Raw genomic sequence first — 26123 nt, 5'->3', positions numbered from 1 at the left:
ATTGACACGTTTTAGTGTCGTAGCTTGTACACTGTATAATATAGGCAACTTTCGTTCAGACGATACGGCCAGTTTGCTTTAAAAACAATATGCTCACTGGCAAAATTTACAACAATATTTTAATAATTTAAACGTATAGACTTAATTATAATATCCTGGATTTATATAGCGCCTAATGTTGTGAAACCTCTAAGCGCTGAACATTATTACCCCAGTCATTTTTCCTGATCAAACACGTATGGAAACATACTCCCATAATGCAGCTAGTAATCAGCGCAAAGTTGTGTCTTGATCTAACCGGGTTCCCATTTATACACCTGGGTGGAGAGAGGCAAACGTAAGTAAAGTATCTTGCCTAAGGATACAAGCAATGCGGCGGGAGTTGGATTCGAACCTCGATCTCACGATCAGTAGTCGAACGTCCAACACACTGCGACACACATAGACTTGAACGGAAACGAAAATCTTCCATTATTAATTACCAAATTGAAGGAGATGTAGGCATGTATGTTTTTAACAAAGAACGAGTGAGAGAAATAAAACTGTATGTAAATTTATTTATATTTTTATATGCATATGTTGCATTCTTTACCGGCTGAAAGCTTGGGCTAATTAATACGTTAGAATATTCATCGACTAAAAGTCTAATCTTTCTTGTGGAAACTTCACGTTACATTTAAAGTTAGACTCATATAGCCTAGATACGTCAAAGAGATCAACTTGCACGACTCATTGATACGTAGTAAATTAAACAACAATGCTGACGAATAAGTATCTGTAAAAGAAGTATTCTTTTTTACAAAGAAACAGAAAATTGTGCGATTTTGATCGTTATATTTATTTCGCGCCACGGTCTGGTTTTGATATGCGCGACTTTTGACCCTACCTACTGACAGCCAGTGAAATTGAATTTGCTAATTCGAGCAGAAGAGCTCAGTGACACGAATGAATGGAGCTACAATACCGAGCTGATAAAATATCGATCGTATGCTGATCGATTTTGAACCATCTCTAGACAAGGACTTTCTCTCTGTCAAACCACACGGCTAAACGTCTCTTCACAGACTACACGGCTGAGACTGAGACGATGTAAACATGGAGCAGAAACACAGCCCACACAGCACAGCCGAGGGGACTTCCCCGGGGAGGAAGAGAGTAGGGTGCTACATACTTGGAGATACAATTGGCGAAGGGTCGTTTGCAAAGGTTCGAGTTGGTACCCATATTGTGGCGCAGGAAAGGGTATGTTATGAAGTTTCTATTGACTTATGTTTATTTATGCAGTGGTAAATTGATATGTAGGGCCTATTATTTTAGTAAATACAATTTTAAACCTCGATGTGTGCTAATATAGTACCAGCATGTTAGACCCAGGGGCGTAATTCCCCATTCTCCTCATCGAAAAGAATATAGATTTTTTCATACCATACTCGAATTTCTAACAGTATTAGTAAAAATGTAACGAAATAATGTAATTCCAGTCGTATTGTAGTGAGTACTGTATTAGGCCTATTCGAAATGTCAATATGTATTACATTTACTATCAGTATTATTATTATTAGCTGCACCCACAGTTGAGTAGTTCTTGCAGGCGCAGCATACATTTTATTTGTACTTTTTATCAGCTCTAAAAGCTACTTGGCAGACGTACTCTTTCTACCTTTTTCAGTCTGTAAGAATAAAAGATTGTCGCACCCCTTTTTTTCGTTTGTCCACAACAAAAGCACACGACACGATTCGTTTTCCAATGTTTTTATAACCATCTTGTTCTTAATCATGTAACTCTTATAGGCCTAACAGTCATCATGTCTGATCGATAATAATTATTATGTTATTCTTAGAAGTGTTACACGACAGGTGCTCATTCGCATCCAAAATTCATAATATTATATTAATACGGTCTCTGTCTATTAACCAAGCAGCCTAAGTCCATTGCAAATTGAATTTGAAAATGCAACATTACCTTGTTATTGCATGTCACAATTATCTTTATTGATTAATAATAAAGATTTTGTCCTTCAGCGGACTTTGACAAATTTACATTATGCTGTTTCAGGTATAACATTATTCACTAATGTTTAAATATCTGAACCTTCTGAATTATTTTTAAACCTCGAATCAGTGGCGTAACGTAGGGACTTTGTATATTAGGCCCCTGGTTTAGGAACCCTAAGTGGCCCCCCCAAGCCTGGAGGCCTCGGACGTTTTAGCCTGTTTCGACATATGTTAATGCCTGGGGCCCCATACATTCAGGGGCCTCTGGGTTTATTCAGTGAGCGCTCATAGCCGTTACGCCACTGCCTCAAATCCCCGGCTATTTGAAACTTCGGATACGATGTTAGAAAGTGCGAAGATTATTGCATGAGTTCGACGTAACATGGTTTCTACGCTTTGGAGTACCCTACACGGCCTAGTAAATTGATGGTTAATTCGGTTAAAATATTATAATTAAATTGTAGATTAATTTACTATGATTAGTATGGTTAGTAAACGTAAACCAGTGAAGTGAATTATGTACGTATCAAAAACTGTCCCTTTCATAGATGTCGATTTGATCATCATCTAAATTAATGATTTAATCTCACAAGGATAATCAATAAACAATGAATACCAGTAATTATTATACATATTCAATTGCGTGCCAATATATAGACTTAGTAATGGTAAACAAATATCGCGTTGTTGTTTATGATAACACCATTTCTTGATCTTGACATCGGATGAAGAAAAGGATGCAAGTCGGTGACCTTTAAAGCTTTGTTCCCAATAGAGACACGACAGCAACGCAACCGAATTGACCAATGACAAGCGACAGTTCGAATAATCCATCGCTTGTGATTGGTCATATCACTTTTTGTTTTGCATATTAATTTTCTATAGGTTGCGATCAAAATCATCGATAAACGTTTGATTGCCAATCGTGATTACGTCAAAAAGAATTTACGTCGTGAAGCTGATATGATGCGTAAACTCAATCACGCAAACATCAGCAAACTGTATGAAGTGCTAGAAACGCAGAATAATTACTACCTCGTAATGGAACTTGCCGAAGGAGGAGAGTTTATGAGGTATCTATGCGACAGACGGAGGCTTTCTGAGCGGGAAACACGAAGGTTTATGCGGCAGTTGGTTTCGGCAGTTGAATACATGCATCAGGAAGAATTGGTTCACAGGTAGGGCCTACGGAAGTTTAGTTTGAAAGGTTTAAACCCATCGTCATCAAAAGCTTGGTTCCCACTAGGACGCAACGCAACATAAGCATGAAATACAAATTATTTGACCAATCTTACGTTGCGTCCTAGTGGAAAACAAAACGAAGCTTTAAAAGGAAGTAGGTTTGAGGATGTCTCTATGTTGGACGACTACAACCGTTTTCCAAGATAATTATCAATGTTATCTCTACTTAGGCCTAAGTGTTTCTTTCTAAATACTTGGCCATGATGTAAATAATACAAACATTCTTTCTTCCTTTTTTTTTACAACAGGGATATTAAAATTGAAAATTTTCTGTTGGATTCAAACAATGATTTAAAAGTAATCGGTGAGTACAAAACGAAGAAAGTTTTTTTTTTGTCTTGTGTGGGTTCGTCCCACTTTTATTATAGTTCTCTGACAGTTATAAATATAATAATATATATATATGCACATTTATATATTTCTCTTATTTATAAGGTACATTGCTAAAAAAAATACATCGAAGAAAGTTTACAATTTATTCTTATACACTTCCTAAATTAAAGTACTTTGTTTGAACATTATGTTTGTCAGTTTCGTAGCAATAAAGTATAGATGCCTAGTAAACACAAGACACACCAATCGAATAACCATTGATTTATATGTTCTCTCATTCGTCAGACTTTGGGCTAAGCAATGTGCTGGGACCAGACAGATTTCTTAGAACACAGTGCGGTTCCCCAGCGTATGCTGCTCCAGAAATATTTTCTAGTACAGGTTATGGAACAGCGGTAGATGCATGGAGCATGTAAGTATAGAAACAATGATCTGACTTATCTGATTATGGTTAGTTGCTAAATCATACGAATAATAGTAATCAGTAATTAATAATTAAACTTCGACAAACAAACAAACAATAATAGACGTTTTGTGCCAAAGCGTGGAAAAGAGATTAATTTGCCGCCGGTTAGGCTTACCATGTCAGAAACACTAAAACAAAAACATACAAACAAAATTGATCAATTAAAAAAAAAGGTTCAAATTAATAATTAAAAAAATGTTAAAATGTTTCAAACTTTCACATTTTAGCACATTATACTTAATTAATTTTTTTTCTTCCCCTCAATTCAATTTTTATTTTTACGACTACAGAAAATATTTCTCTGAAATGTAAATAATATATATTGCTAAACAAATGTGATTGGATGAATGAGTTGGAATACATATTTGTGCTAGTTATTTTAAATGCAAGATGTTTACCTTTTTTCAGAGGGGTTAATATGTTTGCAATGTTAACGGGTGAACTTCCATTTAATGTCGACCCGCCTAACAACATGTGCAAACTGCATGCTAAGATAATAGAAGGTTGTGTCTTCCCAGACTTCCTTACCAAAGGTAAGACTTTAATCACTTAAGTATGGCCATATTTCATGAAACATTGAATAGTAAAGCTGGTGGTTAAAGTTGCTCTTGTATGCCTAAGTAACTTGATTCAAGTCTCAAGAAAGATCATCTTTTCCTTTCTTAATTCATCTTCTTATTACGCATACAGTATCGCATGATTTCTGTTTATATCAATGTAGAAGTTTATATAAGCTTTTAATTAATAACAGCGTGCACGATTACCAATAGCTTACAAAATAATTACAGTGGTTAAGAGTAACAAAATATGGAGTAATTTTAACATGAAAAAACGCAATAACGCATTTTTTTTATAAAAAATTACTATTCCAGATTGCAAGGATTTATTAAGCCGTTTATTAACAGTTGATGAAACATCTCGTATTAAACTGAGTGAAGTTTTGAAACACCCCTGGATGAATCGCGGGCACTCCAAACTATTGATGGCGTGCTCTTATGATAACCTCATTGCAGACAATCTTAATATGGATGCTATAAGTTATATGTCAGAACTCGGTTACTCCGCCAAAGAAGTTATTGAAAATGTGTTACAAAATAGACCAGTTCCAGCAAATGCTGTTTACCATCTTTTGGTTAGAAGACTTGAAAAAGGATGTGGTTTCCCCGATGAGGTCATGGCGCATGTTCAAAGTGATGTTGATAGAGAAGGTGCCATCACTGACATGAGCTATAGATCTACTAAACATCCAGATAACGCGATGATAAAAGATACAAGTTTAGAACCAACAATCGGAAATAAAAATAACAGTAGGCCTATAACATGCGGAAGGAGTTATATTATTGACACTCCAACCGAAAGTGGAGCAAGTCAAACACAGCATCACAATGGAAGAACATCAAAACTAAAACCATCGCAAGATGACGTGGATCATATTTCCGATAGTCTGAAAGAAATTGATCTGAAGAATAACGAAATTAATTGTTTTAATAATATGATTAGTAGAAATCAAGAAAACAAAACTGACAAATCAAGATCAGTCATAAAAACACAGAAATTAAGAAAAAAGTATGATCATTCCTCATTAACTTGTGCACAACCTCAATTAAAGTCACAACAAAGACAATTTTCGGCTATAAAAGAATATAAAGTTCAATCTGGGACTGCAGAAATATCAGAAACGTTTACAGAATCAAAGAAACATCAGACTAGAACACCATCAGATTCATTTCTTCAGAAAAAATACAAGGCCGTACGACCTCCTCTTCGGCGATCAATCTCTCATACTTTAGGCTGTAACATTGCCGTGCAACCCCATCAAAATGATAACTGTGTTAACAACGGTAGGATAGTAGTAGGCCTAGAGAGTGTTACCAATCATGGTAAATGTATGCCTACGCAATGCAAAAGGAGAGCAGAAACCATTCCTTCAAAAGATTCATTTAACAGAGCAATTCCAAAGGAACGGCTGCGTCGCTCAAACACTGATCCTTCCATCTACAGTTTTCCACAAAGACCACGTCATCAAGAATATCTAGCAGAGCCGTCCTACGTTCATAAAAGTAAGTCCAATATTGGTTAAAATGCATACAATTTACATTGTTCATAAGAACCCAACAAAATACAAAATATCTCCTATAGGCCTACATCATACGCAGAAAATGGTCCAGAAATTACAGAAGAAATATGAAAATGGTTTGGTTCAAGAATATAAAAGAAGATTTTTTTCTTAAGCTTAAGAGATTATCTATAGATATAATTTTTTTTTTCAAATAGCTTTTTATCCTTACTCAAAGTAAGTTATTATTTACATTTTAAATAATATTTTCCATTCACTGTCTTACAGAGGAATTGTCAGTTCAGAAACTCGACATTTGTAGCCAAAATCCACAGCCGTCTTCGAAGACGATTTCCGGTGCTCTGTTTGGATTCCCGACAAGGCTTCGATCTTCTAGCCGAAAGTTGATGAAGCAGAAACATACTCAAGAACACGGTTCAAGCTGCACCACCAACATGCACCCGACAAAATACGCGGGGAGTAGGCCTAGACAAGAAGATGCAACTGCGTTACCTAGTATAAAACATAAAGATACAGATTTTCGCTAAAAAGTTGTTAAAACTTACCAGTAGCGTTATGTACGCGACGTACATGTTTGCTGTTTGAACTACACCGCGAATTAGCGTTTGTTACGCCGCCTTTCTAATCTCATAACGCAAGCAGTAAGACATTATAACGAACTCTACTTAGTATGCGTTAGTTATTTTTACGCCGGCAAAACTGTTATCAGATTAGTATTGATTAGGAACTTCCAACCAGATGGATTAACTTACACCTTGTGTTAGATTAGCAACCTTGACACCCTGTGTCTGAACGTATGATTTCTAATTGGTACTTCTAGAGTGATGTATAGCCTACTCCAATTTAATGAGCATGTACAATTAGTCTCTATACCGAAACGTATCTAATTAATTATGCAAACAATATACCATCGAAATAGTATATGCACATTTCATACATCTACTAATATTTGTATAGAGTAAATTGTATATTACGATATTTTTATATCATAATAGTCGATAGCTATATTATTTATAGAGGGCGTAGGGCAATTCAATTTTATGGTCGAGCAAGGATTATTTTACCAATTATACACTATCAACTGTAGGCCTATGTGAGATGCTAATTTGTTCTTATTAAAATGGTCAGTGTGTGTCGGTTATGCCTTTTATTCCCCTTCAAGTTAGCTTATATAGAGTTTTTAGTACCAGAATGTTGGATTACTATTATTTTACAGTTTCATTTGCCATTCTACAGAAGATAATATTGATTACATTATTTTAAAACCTTACCTTTATTTATGCTATATGGGAATGCATTATGTTAAGTTATTTTATATTTGATTTATAAATGTGCAATACTTTTAATAATTAGAACTGTTATACTATGCATCAGACAATTGCTATATAAATTAACAAGAAAATTATTATTTATTACAACATAATTATTAAAGATGTATTTTCCCCCTGAGAAAATAATTCTTAAACATTTTCTTGTTGAATAAATAATTATGCCATTTTAATGTCACCTAATAGTTATCCACTTTGACCAAAAATTAGATCGAAAAGAAAATGTATTTACTTAAAAACTGTAATTTAAAGCAAAAAATAGTCAAATTGGCTGGCAGCCAATTGATTTTTGCTCGAATTTATCGATTTTTTTAAATCTTTGTTTTTCATGTTTTTGGGGGACAATACATCTTTAATATTCAGATGTTGTAACCTTAAAGTATAATAATATTAATACATAATTGACATAAGTCGACCCGTTTTTATATGGTATAGAATTTAATTCCGGCGATATTATAATTATTAGTAATGTCTTTAACAAAAGACTAATTAAATCTGTGCAAATTGCTTGCCAGGTAAATAACTGTTTTCATTGTTCTGTAGGTCGTATTCACTAACCAACATAATTGCAGCGACCGGTTGCCATGGTGCCGCAAACATTAATATCTCGTTTTTTAGATTCTCGGATGACGTCAACGTAAATAACACCGTGTTGTAATAGTACGCCGCGCGATTAGCACGCGCTAAAAATACATGATGTGACGTCATATTGCAGTGTAGATTACGCGCAAGGAGCGCGTGTAGCCTCTTCTGACGTCAGCTGTATAGTGATATGTGCTTTATTGTACTACGGAAAACATCCAAATCAGCGGATAGCTTCAATGGAAAGAAAATCATGAAAATACAGCTTCTGAAGTGTATTGTATTCAGTTTTATACACCGATTATTAGAGCAAATACCAATTGCTCTAATAATCAAGCGCCTTAGATTAACCTAGCTCTGTGTCTATAGCACTATCACACTCTATGTGGGATCTACCAATATATGGACACGATGACGTCATATAACTACCATATTTAGGCACATCACGCTTCAAAAAAACGTTTGATAGTGTAGACAGAGCTTAGAATGCATAAACTGCGCTTTGACGTATAAGCAGGATCGTGTGAAAGTACATCAATTCGCATTATAACGTTTTTATTCCTTTCGTATTAAGACGATGCTTAAATACATAACGGTCGGTATGGATTATTGAGCAAGCGGCAGCAATGCACTTTTCTATCTTTTATTTCTGCGTTTGATGCACTGCTTCGAAAGGCAATAATATAAATGTCTTCGATCGTTTTAGAAACAAATAGCCGAGTTTACAACATTTGTACGGATTAATGCTAATGAATAATGATTTTGTTTGTAACAAATGTGGATTAGAACACGAAAATCAATTTCTCTAACCGTGAGTTGACTTTTAGTGTATATAAACCAATGATATCCGATTTGTTCGCACCGTATTGCACATGCGCATTAAAAACGCGGAGGCTGTCAATTTTCCAATTAATCTTGGAGTGAATATTGTACTCCTTGCATCGATTTTCGCTCGCTGTCTCTGTGTCAGTTGACAGTGAATGGAGGTTGCAAAAGCACCGTGTGTAGGCAGCCATAAAATGTTCTCTCATTAAAAGAAGCGAACGTACTCCTTAATACCGGAATGGATGCTTTAGGATACGCTTACTACTCACCGCCATGGAAAACAAAATTACGAGAAGCAGGCAAGAAAATAACAAATATTTTTACGTCTTTCGAGGATTATATTGCGCCGGTGTATTACCTTGATCGTTCTTATAGGTGAGTGACCATTTTTTTTTTCAATGTGATAATTGAATAAAATTATTAACGCTAATGGGAGACTCATTGTAGATTTTATGAAACCCGAAGGACAAATAGTAGATTTTATCATATTATTATTAGCTTTCATCTTAAAGATAACAAACGGATCGTTTTGTATCTTAAGCAATGTAAACAGTTCAATTAGTACACGACAAATTTGTGTATATTTGAATACGACTATGTAGTATGGAAAAGTGAAGGACAGAATATTGATTTTATGGAAAGAACAATTAATCACAGATCTTAAAATATTTCAATGTATCGAGGTTGATATCCTCCATGTTATATACAGATAACCAAAGATTAATATAACCCCTATTAAGGGGACACCTTCGTGGCCGAATGAAGTGTCACATATAGGGGTGTCCCCTGAATAGGCGTTGGATATATAGTGTTTGTCCCTTCACAGAAAGTGTTCCTTTAATAGGGTTGTCCCAAATAAAAGGTCCTATTGATATAAATAGAGGTTTTTTTGTTTTAACTTCTAATTGTATAGACGATACTTGTTTTACTATTAAAAAAAAATATATATATATATATATAATCATAGATAACAATTTATGAATTTATACTGCACAAATTCCATGAATAGGCCTAAACAATAGAATATTTCATAAAAAGTTGAAATCGCAAAAAATTCAATTAATCTTAATACAATAACATTTTACAATGTTCCACATTGTTAAGGAATGGTATTCTAATAATTGGTAATATAGAATGTTATTTAAGAATCGTAGTTAAGACAAAGATCTGACACAATTATTTAATTAATAATTATAATAATTAAATATTAATTTATACTATACTAGAATTTTATTAACAAAAACTAAAGCATCTGCATGGAAGTTAGAGGAAATATTATTTTAATAACTGATGTGCAAAGACGGGCGATGATATTTACATGTAGATTTTTTAAGGATTTTGAAAAAGCTTATTTTAAAAGGACAAAATAATATATATATATATATATATATAAACTCATCAGGCAAAGAACATTAATTCTAAACCGCCCGGTGATATACTGAAATTTAATTAATTATATATAAATCCAAAGGCAAATTACTGAAAAAATGACAATGCTGTGGGTATCAGTGGCTGGATCTCAATGGAGATGCAAAAAAAAAAGCGAAAAGCTAAATCAAAACGATAAAGTAAACAGCCAGAAAAGTTAGCAGAGCTTTCGGGCAACACTATATATATATATATATATATATGTGGACTATATATTATATAATATATTGTAAAAATAACTATCTTCTTGATTATTCCGATGGTTTTAGGTTTTTTAGTCAAAGTTTCTAAACTTAAAGCTCTGTCTGCACTATCAAACTAGTTTGACAAAAAAAGTGTGATGTGCCCAAATATGATAGTGAAATGCTCAAATATGGTAGTGGTATGACATCATCATGTCCATATATGGGCACATCACATTTCTGTCACATAAAGTTTGATAGTGTAGATAGTGCTTAATATACAAACATACTCTCACTTATGTTGAAACAAATGGAATAGCAACAACGACGAAGCGATCCGCTGAATAATCCAGCGTCAAGTTACATCAATCGATTCGAGCGCTAAATATCGAATAATAATTAACACCCACGTGACTCTGATACTCCGTACAGGTATTATGTCTACGTAGTTAACAACCCCGTGGGATGATGATATTAATATTATTATTAGTTTTGAATATTGTTTGTTTAATGATTAGTAATAATATTATTATTAATATTGAATATTATTGATTAGTATTAATATTATAAACATGTTGCTATTGTTCCACATGTGGAGTTTATACCAATGTTACATATCCAAGATTGTTTTACAAAGTATGCCTAGCGTGTCCGTTGTGTGGTTAAGAATGATTTCTGAATTATAAAGTGTGGTTTTAATTTAGGACGGAAAACAAGGACTGAGCGCAACGCAAGTGAATCGACCCGATCACAGCGAAAGTTCGAATGATCTATCGTGTCGGGATTGGTCACATCTTTTGCGTTGCGCTTACTGCGTCATATGGGAATAAACCTTTCGTCGATAATAGTGACAATGGGTTGAGACTCTTGACACAAAGAAAACGTTGATAACAATCATGAAGAAGTGAAACACATCATGCCCCACCCCACTCCCACACAACACGATGACACAACCTACGACGCAGTACGCGTGGATATAGATTGTCTGTATATATAAATATGATTATATTATTAATATTATTATTATTGACTGATCCAGTCTATTGTCATTAATGCTACTGTTGCATGTATTTCGATATTGGTTTTTTAAACTTTATTACAACTCAGTAACAACGTAACGTCACGTAAACCCCTAGAAATAACTCGCAGTTTCATAATATATGCAATAAATTTGCAGAGAGTATTCTGCCTATAATTACGTCACAGTTGGGAACATATTTTGCGTTTTTTTTATAATACAGTAGTAATACATATTCTTGATTAAATGCCTAATGTTTATCATTGTCTTCCTTCTATGAGAACACGGACACTAATACCGCATTGAAATGTCAAAATTAAGAAAGTACCGTACAGTATAATAATATATATATATAATAATAATGATATGTGAGATTTCTATCACTCCTTAAACAGTGACAAATTTAAATGTTAAGAAATCGAAAAAAAAAGCATTGTTGAAACTGGTCTTTGTGTTTGTTATATACTCTAACAGATGTTGCTATAAATAACATTCATCTCGGCGGCGAGCTGAGAATAGAAGACGCTAAAAGTGCTAAAAAGCCTAAATCACAAAAGTCATTTGTGACGTCAGATATCTAAAATGCGTTCAAACGATGACGTCAAAAGTAATGTCGAGCGTTTCATGCTTTTGTCTTTATTATACTATTTGTCCTTCCTTCGTTTTGTCATGGACGGAATGAACTTAACGTACGGATATGAATTTCTTATTCATAGTAACCGTTAACATGATATTTCATAATTATTATTATGAATTGAATGTCCCTAAAATATCTGAAAAAATAAATAAATCTGAAATAAATAAAAATTACTGAATGTCGAGGCGTTTGACCAACAAGTACGGTGGCCGAGTGGTTAAGGCGTTGGACTTAAGTTCCAATGGACGTATGTCCGCATGGGTTCGAACCCCATCCGCACTAAACTTTTAATTTTGAAAAATACTATAGCTTATATCAAAGAAAAAAATGGTTGAAAGTCGAGGTGTTTGTATCAACAAGTACGGTGGCCGAGTGGTTAAGGCGTTGGACTTAAGTTCCAATGGACGTATGTCCGCATGGGTTCGAACCCCATCCGTACTAAATTTTTAATTTTGAAAAATAATATAGCTTTTATCAAAGAAAAAAAAATCGTTGAATGTCGAGGTGTTTGCATCAACAAGTACGGTGGCCGAGTGGTTAAGGCGTTGGACTTAAGTTCCAATGGACGTATGTCCGCATGGGTTCGAACCCCATCCGTACTAAACTTTTAATTTAAGAAATACTATATAGCTTATATTATTAAAGAAAAAAAAGTCGCTGAATGTCGAGACGTTTGTACCAACAAGTACGATGGCCAAGTGGTTAAGGCGTTGGACTTAAGTTCCAATGGATGGACGTATGTCCGATTGAGTTCGAACCCCATCCGTACTAAATTTTAATTTTCAAAAATACTATAGCTTATGCCTATATCAAAGAAAAAAAATCGTTGAATGTCGAGGTGTTTGTATCAACAAGTACGATGGCCGAGTGGTTAAGGCATTGAACTTAAGTTCCAATGGACGTATGTCCGCATGGGTTCGAACTCCATCCGTACTACATTTTTAATTTTGAAAAATACTATAGCTTATATCAAAGAAAAAAATCGTTGAATGTCGAGGTGTTTGTATCAACAAGTACGGTGGCCGAGTGGTTAAGGCGTTGGACTTAAGTTCCAATGGACGTATGTCCGCATGGGTTCGAACCCCATCCGTACTAAACTTTTAATTTTGAAAAATACTATAGCTTATATCAAAGAAAAAATCGTTGAAAGTCGAGGTGTTTGTATCAACAAGTACGGTTGCCGAGTGGTTAAGGCGTTGGACTTAATTTCCAATGGACGTATGTCCACATGGGTTCGAACCCCATCCGTACTAAATTTTTAATTTTGAAAAATAATATAGCTTTTATCAAAGAAAAAAAGTCGTTGAATGTCGAGGTGTTTGTATCAACAAGTACGGTGGCCGAGTGGTTAAGGCGTTGGACTTAAGTTCCAATGGACGTATGTCCGCATGGGTTCGAACCCCATCCGTACTAAACTTTTAATTTAAGAAATACTATATAGCTTATATTATTAAAGAAAAAAAAGTCGCTGAATGTCGAGACGTTTGTACCAACAAGTACGATGGCCAAGTGGTTAAGGCGTTGGACTTAAGTTCCAATGGATGGACGTATATCCGATTGAGTTCGAACCCCATCCGTACTAAATTGTTATTTTCAAAAATACTATAGCTTATATCAAAGAAAAAAAATCGTTGAATGTCGAGGTGTTTGCATCAACAAGTACGGTGGCCGAGCGGTTAAGGCGTTGGACTTAAGTTCCAATGGACGTATGTCCGCATGTGTTCGAACCCCATCCGTACTAAACTTTTAATTTAAGAAATACTATATAGCTTATATTATTAAAGAAAAAAAAGTCGCTGAATGTCGAGACGTTTGTACCAACAAGTACGATGGCCAAGTGGTTAAGGCGTTGGACTTAAGTTCCAATGGATGTATGTCCGCGTGGGTTCGAACTCCATCCGTACTAAATTTTTTATTTTGAAAAATACTATAGCTTATATCAAAGAAAAAAATCGTTGAGTGTCGAGGTGTTTGTATCAACAAGTACGGTGGCCGAGTGGTTAAGGCGTTGGACTTAAGTTCCAATGAACGTATGTCCGCATGGGTTCGAACCATCCGTACTAAACTTTTAATTTTGAAAAATACTATAGCTTATATCAAAGAAAAAATCGTTGAAAGTCAAGGTGTTTGTATCAACAAGTACGGTGGCCGAGTGGTTAAGGCGTTGGACTTAAGTTCCAATGGACGTTTGTCCGCATGGGTTCGAACCCCATCCGTACTAAATTTTTAATTTTGAAAAATAATATAGGTTATATCAAAGAAAAAAAATCGTTGAATGTCGAGGTGTTTGTATCAACAAGTACGGTGGCCGAGTGGTTAAGGCGTTGGACTTAAGTTCCAATGGACGTATGTCCGCATGGGTTCGAACCCCATCCGTACTAAACTTTTAATTTAAGAAATACTATATAGCTTATATTATTAAAGAAAAAAAAGTCGCTGAATGTCGAGACGTTTGTACCAACAAGTACAATGGCCGAGTGGTTAAGGCGTTGGACTTAAGTTCCAATGGACGTATGTCCGCATGGGTTCGAACCCCATCCGTACTAAACTTTTAATTTAAGAAATACTATATAGCTTATATTATTAAAGAAAAAAAAGTCGCTGAATGTCGAGACGTTTGTACCAACAAGTACAATGGCCGAGTGGTTAAGGCGTTGGACTTAAGTTCCAATGGATGGACGTATGTCCGCTTTGGTTCGAACCCCATCCGTACTTAATTTTAATTTAAAAAATACTATAGCTTATATCAAATAAAAAAAAGAGGTGTTTGTATCAACAAATACGGTGGTCCAGTGGTTAAGGCGTTGGACTTAAGTTCCAATGGACGTATGTCCGCATGGGTTCGAACCCCATCCGTACTAAACTTTAATTTAAGAATTATTATAGCTTATATTATTAAAGAAAACAATCCCATCCATACTATTTTTTTAATTTAAGAAATACTATAGCTTATATCAAAGAAAAAAACTCGCTGAATGTCTAGGCGTTTATACTAACAAGTACGGTGGCCGAGTGGTTAAGGCGTTAGACTTAAGTTCCAATGGACGTATATGTCCGCATGGGTTCGAACCCCATTCGTATTAAACTTTTAATTTTAAAAATACTATAGCTTATATTTAAAAAAAATCGCTGTATGTCGAGGTCGTTTTACCAACAAGTACGGTGGCCGAGTGGTTAAGGCGTTGGACTTAAGTTCCAATGGACGTATGTCCGCATGGGTTCGAACCCCATCCGTACTAAACTTTTACATTTAAAAATAGTATTAGCTATATATTAAAGAAAAATATCGCTGAATGGCGAGATATCTGTACAAACATGTACGGTGGTTAAGGCGTTGGCCTTAAGTTTTAATGTCTGGTTTATAGACAGCTATTTTGAATTGTAGAATTTCTTGATTGAGGCGTCTCTAAAACTATGTTTTTACGCGGCAGTAGTTGTTTAGGTCGATTTTTTTCCCCAAAAAAAGATGACGATGAGCACTCGGCAACGATCATTCACCCGATTATGTCTGTCTGCTGTTCATTATGGGGTTTAATATGCCAAGCTGCATAAAAATGCATCATAATTATGCCCTAACTCGACTACAGTAGAAATAATGGATATGCAGTCATACTAATTGTGTAAGCAATGATTAATTATAGGCAGCTGTGGGCATTCCTCATCGAAGTTATTTCTATCGCTCATGCTTACAAAACTTTGGTCACTTAGTTCCGACATTAATCATGTCAGAACACAACACGACATAAAAGCCATCTGATTTTGCTACACAAGAATATACAAATATAATTATCATTATTGCGTAATAATAAGAAAACAGTTGATATGATGAGAGAAGTAAAAGTAAACTCTGTTTTACTTATTTTTGTCTCTCTCACATGATGAATGTACTTACTGTGTATCATGAAATAACAGAGGGCGTTTTGAAATCTTGACGTCATCAAAATCAACATTCGCCATTTCCATTTTGCAAATCTTTTCATCTGGGTAAAATCAGCAGATAATTTTAAATTAAAACAGCTTGTTTACATGCTAATGTAGATGGCTAAAATGTTTTCAATGGAGGCGTAAGTTTTAAAGCATTTGGTGTTTCATGAAACCTCCAGAAAGAGGCATATTTAGCTTATTTTATGGGTCTAGGCTAGGCTGAGTGACGTGTGCTGTGTTGTGAATCGATTATCTTTGGGTCAATGAAGGGCTGATGAGGGAGACGTTGACGTGACAGCCTTGAGTAGTAGGCCTAGGCTAGGCCTAGAGGGAAAATGTTGTTTGACAAATATTTGTCATTTAAATACACAATTGAGAATTTGAACATTTATAATAATAATGCTGCAGTGCAGACTGTGTGACAATACCTTATTATACAAAACAATAATTTTGTATACAGTTATTATATTATAATTATTATTAAAAATATTATGGCCTAGCCTAGTAGCTAGGCTCAGGGCCTAAATAATGGCAATTATTAAATAACTTGTTTGTGCTATACACTATGTTATCAGTATATAGAGCATGTTAAAGCAAAGTTGTTTGTATTAAAAACCACACTCAATAAATAATAGATTTGTAGGACAACAGATGGAGTATTTAATATATTATGTTTACTGTAATTTCAGACACAATGATATGGTTGGATGCACATCCAAGTGTTGAGTTTATTTAAATCATTATTTGATTTTTATTTTATTGGAATAATTCTGATTGATAATTGAAGTTAATAATAGTCCAGTTTATTATAAAAGAGATAACAATTGTATGTGTACAGTAACGAACAGTTTTTGTCAATTTAAAATAGTTTAATATTGTTCTTTAAAAAAGGGATTCATAAGCCTACTAGTACTACATCTATAATCAGTCATCTATGAAGTGTACCAATGTTTTTATTGTGCACGATACATGGTAATAATGAAATGTGACCAACAGCTTAATGGGATGTACCATGCAAATGAAGCCCCTTGCTTAGGACAAAAACAATGACAGCAGCTTAAAATAGATCTTTAACTCATCCCTTCTCATACTAGGCCGATTCTTAATTAAACCTACAGTAATATATCAACACTGTTTATTATTCAGCTAATTCTGAACTTGCCTGACATAAGTGAATGAGTTAATCACATGACTCAATGGTCACATTTATATATTATTATAAACCATTTAAAAGTTGCCTACAAACACAGTATAGGTAGAATTAAAAATGAATACAGTATCTCAAAACCATGATTTACTGACATGCTACTAAAAAAAGGATAGTGTCCATGTCCAATGATATCGATAGATAGATATTTATGATTAAAATGAAAATTAGTTGGAAAGTTATCAATGTTTTACCTGGCAAAGTTAAGTGCAGGTATTAGAGGCATGAGGTTTTTTGGGTGGGCTGTGTGTTGAAATATTGGGTTGGAAGATATGCTTGATGGAAGATTTTGAAGGTGCATATCTTTGCTTTCACAAATACATTCTTGTGTTAAGCTCTGTCTACACTAGCAAACTAGTTTGACAAAAAAAGTGTGATGTACCCAAAAATGGTAGTGATGCCCAAATATGGTAGTGATATTACATCATGTCCATATATGGGCACATCACATTTTTTTTGGTCTAATAAAGTTTGATAGTGTAGACAGCGCTTTATATATTTATATTGTTTGTGTTGTGATGTGTGAAATACAAAATTAATTTTTTATTTGCAATTCAAATCCTGTGTTTAATATTAACTGTTGTTAGTTTATCATTGTTTCAAAATGAAGGTTTTTTTTATGACTATCAATGGAGAATTGTTTTCGTGGTACAGTAGCAATAATTATAATACTAATTTATATAATACTAAAAAAACAAATTAGCATTTGACCTTTTGCTTCTGATTCCTACAAAATAATGTCTACAAACAACAGATGATAATGCCGATAGGCATTTGAAATCAGCACTGCTGACTCTTATGCATCTAGTATCTGCCTCAGACGTATTGGCTTATGCCTTTCCTCTGGTCAAGGTGGGCACTGGACGAGAAAAGCCCTTGATCAATATTAGGACCAATTTAAGGTGCTTTAGAGTCCTGGCTTTGTTTGTATCAAAACCTGTTAGTGGCGGTAATTATCGCTGTTGGTTTCGATTGAATAAAATAAAAAAAAAAAAAAATTAATATTATTAATTAATAAAAAATAATTTTGTGTATTTTTCAGGTCTGTTCAGATGAGGTTGTACACACTCACTAAGCGGGAATTTGTTCTTGTTTTTGTTGCATTCTTTGCAGCTTTTGGAATTTCAGTACTTGTAGGAATTGCAGGTTTGTTTCTATTTAAAATTAATAATAATAATAATGAATGTTTATGAGTGGAATAGTACAAATAATTTCATGAGGTGAAAGATTGTGAGTGCGATTACAAGTCTTGTGACCCACAATCGTCCAATTAAATAACAGGAATTTATTTAGGTGTTAATCTATAAAAACTATTGATTGCTAGTATACTTTTTCTTTGCTACTAGAATACTGTTAGTGTTTAAAACCATTTAAAACTGCATGTGTCTCAGAAATAGAAAATATTGTTTTGCATAGTATATGCCCTCTATAATTTGATTTGATAATTTGGCAGGAAGAAAATATGTTATTGTTAGCATCTTCTAGCTTATAATTGTTAATATCTTTACTTTTTTTATTTCAGGCCCAAGTGTGCAATTTATGGAAAGTACAAATGCAACCAAACTGGGCGAACAAAACGTAAATATAGCGGTAAGTTAAAACTAATTCTACTGCAGTAACATTTTTTTCACTGCAACATAGTTAATTTTTCTGTGTTAAGTTTATGAGGCACTAATAAAAGATGTTAAAAGGATTTATAAATTAATTTTTTTTTTTCCGCAGACTGGTCCATTCTCACTCAGATCGCCTGCTTTTTCTAGATTTAATCAACAACTTTGGTTAACTGCATTGTTTTATATTAAAAAGGGAACTGGTAAGCTATACTTCATCTTAATTATTAATATTATTTAATATTTGAATTTAATTGTCTCCCTATTCTAAGAGGTTACTGACTGTACGCCACTCATACCATGTTTTGGTGTTACACACCAAGAATAGCCCACTAAATTCGTAAACTTGTGAGGGCCTTCTGTTGGTGGATTGGGCAGTACACCTGCAGACAATTCCCTACTCTTTTACGAAGAGTGTATATACATTCTTTAACATGCACATGAGCCATGTTGCACATGGGACCAATAGCTTAACATCTTATTCGAAAGACTGTATACGCTTATACATATATTCTAAACCAACAAGTTGGAACACACGGAGAACGCCGATAGATATGATTTGGTGCCTATTATTACAACAAATCAGATTAGCACATTAAGAAGTTTCTGAAAATTCTAAAGCCATTATAGAAAATAGATTCGGAAGAAAACGGCACTTCTATGATTTGTACTACGTGCTTGACAAACATAGAGTACAACTTTACATCCATTATTGATATTACTATTAAATATTCATAAATGTAAACGCAAATGGAATATGTCAAGATGAAATGAGTACGCTTTAGAAACAAGGTCAGTTGTCGGCAATCGTTTAAAGCTACACTCTCGGGAAGTTTAAAATTGTGAAATTGTTATTTGATGGTACAGTTGGACAATTATTGATCAAAGGTGAAGTTAGGAGACTCTGATGAGACTTGTAAAGTGATATTTGCCGACTTTATAAGTCATTACAACAGTATTATTTAAAAAAAAATGTCTTGAGTTTTACTAAGAAACTTAAAAAAAAATATTTTATTATAGTCAATATTTTTTTAGGTAATACTGTACAAAATATAATAAAAATATATGTTTTTAATTAAATAATACTGGATGATGCTTAAGCTCTGTCCACACTATCAAACTTTATGTGACATTGGCGATAAAATGGGATGTGCCCATATAGACATGATGATGTAATATCTTTATATCTATTTGGGCATATCACTACCATATTTGGGCACATCACACTTTTTTGTATAGTGTAGTTTACACAGGAAATCTGAAGTTGGAGATCATCATCATCAAATTAGTATATTAATATTATACTGCAGTTACTGAAGATTTATTGGTCATTTGTAAATTAATGGTGTGTTTCATTACAAAAATTGTTCCTAAATAATTGCATAAACAAGGAAGAGTTTAAACAAAATGTACTGCAGTTATCTGCAGTAGAAGAATAATATGTCATGGTTCCTTTTGACGCAAATTTATGTTATTCATGTTATTTATGTTATTCATACAATCAAAATCAGCAGCGTATGCTACATTTTAAAATTCCTTAAAATGTATATTAATGTATATTTCTATAGTTTGATAACATCTCAAACCCGTCTTAAATAGTTAATCATACTAGACAAGAATAGAAATGGGCAGCTTTAAAAGGAAATCTCTCCAGGCAATTATCCAAAATTTTCATTTCCAATCCCTTTCATGATCATAGAATACTACAGTAAATCACATCACTAAAGTGTCAATGCAATAGTAACATTTATACAATATGTGTCAAATTGCCAAACATATTCAGTTTAGTAAAAACAGTATATTGGATAGCCATCGAGGATGTTGTTGCTTACCTTAGTGATGTTGAAGTGGTTGTGAGTTAAATTAAATCTTGTACTGTGCTGTTGATGCCATTAATGGTTTATTCATTTTATCATAGCAGAAACAGGCATTTATAGTCTCAATGTAATACTTAAAGACCCCTTCCCTGCAATTGTGGACGTTTTTTGGAAAATAATACATGTATATCACTTTAAAAACATTAAACCATGTCATTCCTTGTCTTAAATGTACGTTTTATGGTAAATTATGATAAAAAGTGAGAAACAATGCACTACCTAAGTAGCTAGCGGCGATCGACCTCTCGTGGACGGTCTTAGGCCTAGCCTAGCTAGGCTTAGTTTTGTAGGTCTAGCTGGTAAACATCGGTAACGTACGAACATCGTACGCTAGCTATATACCTAGCCTGACGTTGTATAGTTGCTGCATTAATTGTCTTTCTATTTTTGCTAGACTCCGTTGATACAAATTGGGGAAAATCCGATATTTTCGCTGAAAAGTAAGGATTCTTCCATTTGTTTTGGCCTCACAATCGATCGAAAAGTGGGCGAATTAAAGGTGAAAAACAAAAATATCAATCTGCGCGCAATGCATTTTGGGATTTATAGCGGGCCGCTATAATTATTAGAATCGACTTATTTTTCACATTTTTAACCGTTTAAAGACGAAAAAAGTTATCGCAATAGGACCATATAGTATTATTTTTACATTAAATATAGTTTGTGATCTTAAATTAGATCTAAAAAACGTAGGGAAGGGGGCTTTAATGTTTCTGATATTGATAACTGTACTGTATGTACCCTGTATTTCTAAACTCTGAAGCTTGCTTCCCACAAGGTCCATAAAGCATAATCTATCACTTCTGATTGGTCAAATTACATGCGATGCGCTTACTTACGTCCTAGTGGGAACCAAGCTTTGAGCACTACAGAACCTTGTCATCCATCCAATACCTAAATTCTCATGTACCCTACTAAATGCATAATAACATTTTGACATTTCGATCCATTTCGACAATCAGTGTATCTGAGTTGACTTGTAATGCACTGATTAATCTCCACCATAGTTCAATTATCGTCGCTATAGTAACGATGGATCTCGGAGGAATTGCGAAGTGTACTCACTTAATTGCAAAAAAAGAAGACAAACAAATATTGAGATTTTACTATAGTATGCTTGGAATTTGTGTGTCAGATTGAAAATAATATTAAGTACTAACAATTACTATAATAATAATATATTTATTTTCCTCCAAAAATATATTAAAATAAATGCATACAGTATATGAATACACAATGCAGGAGGAGGACAGAAAAACTGATATCTGAGTTTTCTAGATCTAGAAAAGTCAGATATCTGAGTTTTCTAGATCTAGAAAAGTCAGATATATCTGAGATCTGAGTTTTCTAGATCTGAATTTTCTAGACACCCTGAATGTTTTGAGTAAGAATTCAAATCAAATGGTTTATAATATTTCAGACAGTTTCTGACACTAAAAAAAATTACATTTTTTCTTTTCACTCTTTGAAAAACAAGATATTCTTTAAAATCAATAATGTATCACATCAGGAATTTTCTCTTGCAAAAATAAATCTGAAATTCATCTGTTGAATATTTTATGATGATTCATTATCTTCAAAACATAAAAAGAAATATTTCATCAGGTTTATCTTAAAAATATTTCTTCCTATAAAAACATATTTTGTAAATCATTTTTCCAATAAAAATATTTTATTATATCAACGATTGATTTGTGTCCTTGCTATTGGATAAGGTTACATCTCTCGATTCTACTATTAAACTTTACATTGCGATGTTGTTTGCTATTAGACGGGAGAACATGTTAGAAATTGAAATTCTGAAAAACCTATGGTCTGTCGTATAGATTAAATTACAAATTTAGTTTCATATTTCATGATGAAAACTTTGCATTCGTGTATTGAATGTTCTGAAGATGGGTTAAATTTGATGAGTGTCTATTTCAAGAAAATAGATAAAGATGCTAATTGAAAAGAAACGAATATTCTAGTCTGCATTTCTCATTTGGATAATTAATTCTATTTGAATAATCATAATACTTTTTTTTGTGATCTGGGGCAAGACAATGGAAGGCTAAAAAATTGATAAACCTCTGTTTCTAAAGCTCTGTCTACATTATCAAACTTTTATGTGACAAACAAATTTTATGTGCCCTTATATAGTAATGATATGGCCAAATAGGGTAGTGATATGACATCATCATGTCTATCTAGGCACATCAAATTTGATAGTGGAGACAGAGATTTAGTCACTGTGCACTTGAAGCGAAATAAATTTGTGGAAAAGCCAATGTATTTTATTTCCTTATATTATCTGAGCCAAAGCTCTGAATAGCATTTGATAGTAAATTGGTCAAACTTGTTCGTTTTTGTGTAGGTGGAGACTGATGACAGAAAAGAGATCAAAGGACAGTGCAATCGTTAACGAATATTAATTAGTCCCAAGGTCCAATCTACAGCATGATTGGTCAGAAAAATACCCTCATTAAAGTCTAAAGAGCATGATTACAGTACAGTAGCTATTAATTTGTTTCCGTTGTCTATTCAAAATATAATTGATGATTTTTTTTTTGCAGGGGAAAACATAGAAAAAAATTTTATCTTAAGCGTAGAACTACAAGGGCAGAATGAAGATAGTATTGTTGAACCTTTGAACACAGATACATTCAATCATACTAGAACATTACGTTGCAGGCATGAGGTAAGATGGGTTCTTCAATTACTGCATGAAATCAAGATACTGAAGTAGAATAATCTCTAGATGAATTTATATAAGCATACAACAGATGAATTCTGAAACTTTTTCACTTCAATAATGTATGATTTTGTTTATGAGGTACAGTAGTCACTGCAATAATACAATTGCATTGATTATTTATGCAAAACAAGCTTGCTAAAAACTGCATAAATAATAAACAAAATATATTTAGTAGAATTGTATTTCACATGGTCCCTTAATTACTAATAGAATTATTTTTCTATAGCATAATTTTAAATAGCAAATATAATTTTTTTTTTATTATAACTTAATTAAAACGAAGAAATTGTTTTAGAAGGTTGGCTCTTTTCTTATGAAAAATTCTCTTAAGTCTGCAATCCTTTATTTGTATTTGTATGTAGACGCAACGCAAGCGAGTTGACCAATGACAAGTGATAGTTTGAATAATCCATCGCTTGTGATTGGTAAAATCACTTTCTTGTGTTGCTTCTTCAGTGGCACCAAGCATTAGTAACAATGAAATCTTCAGAGTTTACATTAAAATGTAGACTTTCTTTTTAAAACTAATATTAAATGCAACATTAATAAAAAGGTTGTTCAGTTTGATTAGGATAAAATTCTTATTTCCTGTATTCAGATGTTCACTAAGGATAGTGAGTGATCTTCTACATCTTGTGGCAAAAATCAATATTAACAGAAACGTGAAGCATCTCTTTGCCAATCAATCATGTCAATCAAAGCAACCTATATTGTCACTATGTTGTGTTAAAGGGGGTTTCAGACTGTAATTATGTACAATAAGGTTCAAATGAATAGTTAGGCTATGTAAAAGCATCTTTTAAAAGGAAATACAAATTATGTGGATTTGTATAAAACCTTCTCAAGCTCCCTAGACTGTTTTTAATTGATGAACAAACAAAATCTGTAAGATGAAAATTATTTTACAGGTTTTCTGAAAAAAAAAAAAGGAAAGATGAAAAAAAAAACAAAAATCTTTTGAGGTTTTAAACAGAATTTTAATTTTAATTTTAAAAAATAATGAACAAGACGAATATTTTGTTATTATAAGATAAATAAAAATCCCAACATTAGTATAATAATTAGTAACATTAATCATAAATTACAATAGTTCACCAATATAATATAAAATTGATGTCTATTTTGTATCTACGTAACTGTACCAGATAAACCAGATAAAACCTTTCCCTCTCCGAGGAGAGTACGTACCTGTAAACTCGAAAAGTGACAAATCCCTTCAAGATATTCTGTAGATTGTTGTTGTTGTGATCTCCTTAACTATCGCCCACACAACACAAATGAACATGTCTTAGATGTGGGCGTTGTGTAAACCAAACACTATCATAAACCTTAATTGGATTATGTCTAATAATATAAACCATTAAACAATTTATTATTCATTTTAATATTCATCTCTCTAATGTACAGTAAACCTGTGCGGGTATTATCATTAATTTTGAAATTTGTATTTTATATTTGGAAATTGTAAAAAATTAAGTTTCTAATTTATTGTAATCATATTTTTTTTTCATTTAATTATTTTCTTATTTAAAAAAATTAAAGTATTCAATATTTTGTTTAGGGACTATGTCAGAATGATTACATTTTGTTATACTCTTTCTTGCTTATGTGTTTGTTAATTATTAAAGTTTATTGCATTGACAGCCTCAAAATTAATCTAAAAGAATAAAAGAATTGCTGCAGTAAATAATAATTTGAAATGTCAATAGTTTAAATGGTTTTTTTTTTCAGGGTTGTGAAGAGCTTATTATTTTTCACCTTGGTACAATTGAGTATACAAGTTACATCATCAATATTAGACTGTTTGGACTAAAGGAATTTAATGTACAAGAAATCACATTCAATGTAAGTTTGAATTATGTCAATTGTTAAACTATTTTACAGTCTTCTATTGTAATGATTCTTCTGTCTTTAACATATTTTGTTTTCTTTTAGTTATTTTTTTGATTTTTATTTTTTACTCTGTATTATTTAATACTAAACATGTACAGGTTTCATTTAAACAGTACTTTTATACTAGTATTATCATAGAAGATCTCAACAGTTGAGTTCCTTTCCAATTTATATATTGGAAAGAAGAATCTACATATCATTGATTTTGAGATAATGTTGTTTTTTTTTACAATTACATCTCGGTAAAGAGAGAACAAATCTAGGTTGGTTGAATATGTCTTGCTAATGTGTTAGAAATTCCCAGTGGTGAAGGGACCAAAATATTGCCAGCTGTACAGTACCAACTGAATTATACTGAATAGCAAAACATACATAGAAAAAATAAAGATAAATTGTGTCACAAAAAATCAACTGAACCTTTTGATATGATAAGCAAAACTGTTTAAAAACAGTTACTGTCAGTGTCAGTATTTTTTTGCATGTTTAGTTTGTTTTGGATTCAAATTGTAACTATTTGTATGATACCAAAAACAAAAACTGTTTATTTGCTATTAAAAAATTGTATACAAGTTTTAGAATAATTTTCACATGATTACAAATCATTATTACGTGTACAACTACACAACTGGCTATACAATTACAGTTAATTAAAGATGGGCGGTGTTAAAGATGTATTGTCCCCCTGAAAAAATAATTCTTAACTAAATTTTTGTTGAATATGCCATTTTAATGTAACAAAATAATTATCCACTTTGACCAAAA

The 26123-nt window shown here is 33.0% G+C and overlaps 3 protein-coding genes and 15 non-coding genes across 19 annotated transcripts in view; all 18 read left to right on the top strand.

The window, feature by feature from the left end:
- The window catches only part of LOC144848557 (glutathione S-transferase 3, mitochondrial-like), a 75039-nt gene extending 53056 nt beyond the window's left edge, over nucleotides 1-21983 (top strand). The window contains exon 6 of the transcript XR_013613863.1: nucleotides 21974-21983. The gene's annotated coding sequence lies outside the window, so the exon portion shown is untranslated. The remainder of the gene's footprint in view (nucleotides 1-21973) is intronic.
- Nucleotides 842-7884, top strand: LOC144848479 (uncharacterized). The gene is made up of 7 exons (XM_078705238.1): nucleotides 842-1242; nucleotides 2881-3173; nucleotides 3486-3541; nucleotides 3856-3982; nucleotides 4445-4569; nucleotides 4909-6096; nucleotides 6381-7884. The coding sequence occupies exons 1-7, from the start codon at nucleotides 1096-1098 to the stop codon at nucleotides 6638-6640; spliced, it is 2196 nt and encodes a 731-aa protein (XP_078561364.1). The 5' UTR covers nucleotides 842-1095; the 3' UTR covers nucleotides 6641-7884.
- LOC144848494 (transmembrane protein 181-like) overlaps nucleotides 8875-26123 on the top strand; it is a 39191-nt gene continuing 21942 nt past the window's right edge. The window contains exons 1-6 of one of the 2 annotated variants that reach the window (XM_078705266.1): nucleotides 8875-9223; nucleotides 18287-18390; nucleotides 18767-18834; nucleotides 18967-19057; nucleotides 23287-23411; nucleotides 25200-25313. In XM_078705266.1, the coding sequence (XP_078561392.1) occupies nucleotides 9087-9223; nucleotides 18287-18390; nucleotides 18767-18834; nucleotides 18967-19057; nucleotides 23287-23411; nucleotides 25200-25313 (639 nt within the window). In that variant the 5' untranslated portion in view covers nucleotides 8875-9086. Of the gene's footprint in view, nucleotides 9224-16061; nucleotides 16178-18286; nucleotides 18391-18766; nucleotides 18835-18966; nucleotides 19058-23286; nucleotides 23412-25199; nucleotides 25314-26123 lie in introns of those variants that run through there. The other variant, XM_078705267.1, reaches the window with a different exon arrangement.
- Trnal-uaa (transfer RNA leucine (anticodon UAA)) lies at nucleotides 12313-12395 on the top strand. The gene has a single exon. It is a non-coding gene; the product is annotated as a tRNA-Leu (tRNA).
- On the top strand, nucleotides 12472-12554 carry Trnal-uaa (transfer RNA leucine (anticodon UAA)). The gene has a single exon. It is a non-coding gene; the product is annotated as a tRNA-Leu (tRNA).
- Trnal-uaa (transfer RNA leucine (anticodon UAA)) lies at nucleotides 12633-12715 on the top strand. The gene has a single exon. It is a non-coding gene; the product is annotated as a tRNA-Leu (tRNA).
- Nucleotides 12967-13049, top strand: Trnal-uaa (transfer RNA leucine (anticodon UAA)). Its single transcript has one exon. It is a non-coding gene; the product is annotated as a tRNA-Leu (tRNA).
- Trnal-uaa (transfer RNA leucine (anticodon UAA)) lies at nucleotides 13126-13208 on the top strand. Its single transcript has one exon. It is a non-coding gene; the product is annotated as a tRNA-Leu (tRNA).
- On the top strand, nucleotides 13284-13366 carry Trnal-uaa (transfer RNA leucine (anticodon UAA)). The gene has a single exon. It is a non-coding gene; the product is annotated as a tRNA-Leu (tRNA).
- Nucleotides 13444-13526, top strand: Trnal-uaa (transfer RNA leucine (anticodon UAA)). Its single transcript has one exon. It is a non-coding gene; the product is annotated as a tRNA-Leu (tRNA).
- Nucleotides 13772-13854, top strand: Trnal-uaa (transfer RNA leucine (anticodon UAA)). The gene has a single exon. It is a non-coding gene; the product is annotated as a tRNA-Leu (tRNA).
- Trnal-uaa (transfer RNA leucine (anticodon UAA)) lies at nucleotides 13937-14019 on the top strand. The gene has a single exon. It is a non-coding gene; the product is annotated as a tRNA-Leu (tRNA).
- On the top strand, nucleotides 14252-14334 carry Trnal-uaa (transfer RNA leucine (anticodon UAA)). The gene has a single exon. It is a non-coding gene; the product is annotated as a tRNA-Leu (tRNA).
- Nucleotides 14412-14494, top strand: Trnal-uaa (transfer RNA leucine (anticodon UAA)). Its single transcript has one exon. It is a non-coding gene; the product is annotated as a tRNA-Leu (tRNA).
- Trnal-uaa (transfer RNA leucine (anticodon UAA)) lies at nucleotides 14577-14659 on the top strand. Its single transcript has one exon. It is a non-coding gene; the product is annotated as a tRNA-Leu (tRNA).
- Trnal-uaa (transfer RNA leucine (anticodon UAA)) lies at nucleotides 14892-14974 on the top strand. The gene has a single exon. It is a non-coding gene; the product is annotated as a tRNA-Leu (tRNA).
- On the top strand, nucleotides 15112-15196 carry Trnal-uaa (transfer RNA leucine (anticodon UAA)). The gene has a single exon. It is a non-coding gene; the product is annotated as a tRNA-Leu (tRNA).
- Trnal-uaa (transfer RNA leucine (anticodon UAA)) lies at nucleotides 15270-15352 on the top strand. Its single transcript has one exon. It is a non-coding gene; the product is annotated as a tRNA-Leu (tRNA).

Source organism: Antedon bifida, chromosome 7, assembly GCF_963402885.1.
Source record: "Antedon bifida chromosome 7, ecAntBifi1.1, whole genome shotgun sequence".
Classification (NCBI taxonomy): domain Eukaryota; kingdom Metazoa; phylum Echinodermata; class Crinoidea; order Comatulida; family Antedonidae; genus Antedon; species Antedon bifida.
This window is presented reverse-complemented; position numbering and strand designations above follow the sequence as displayed.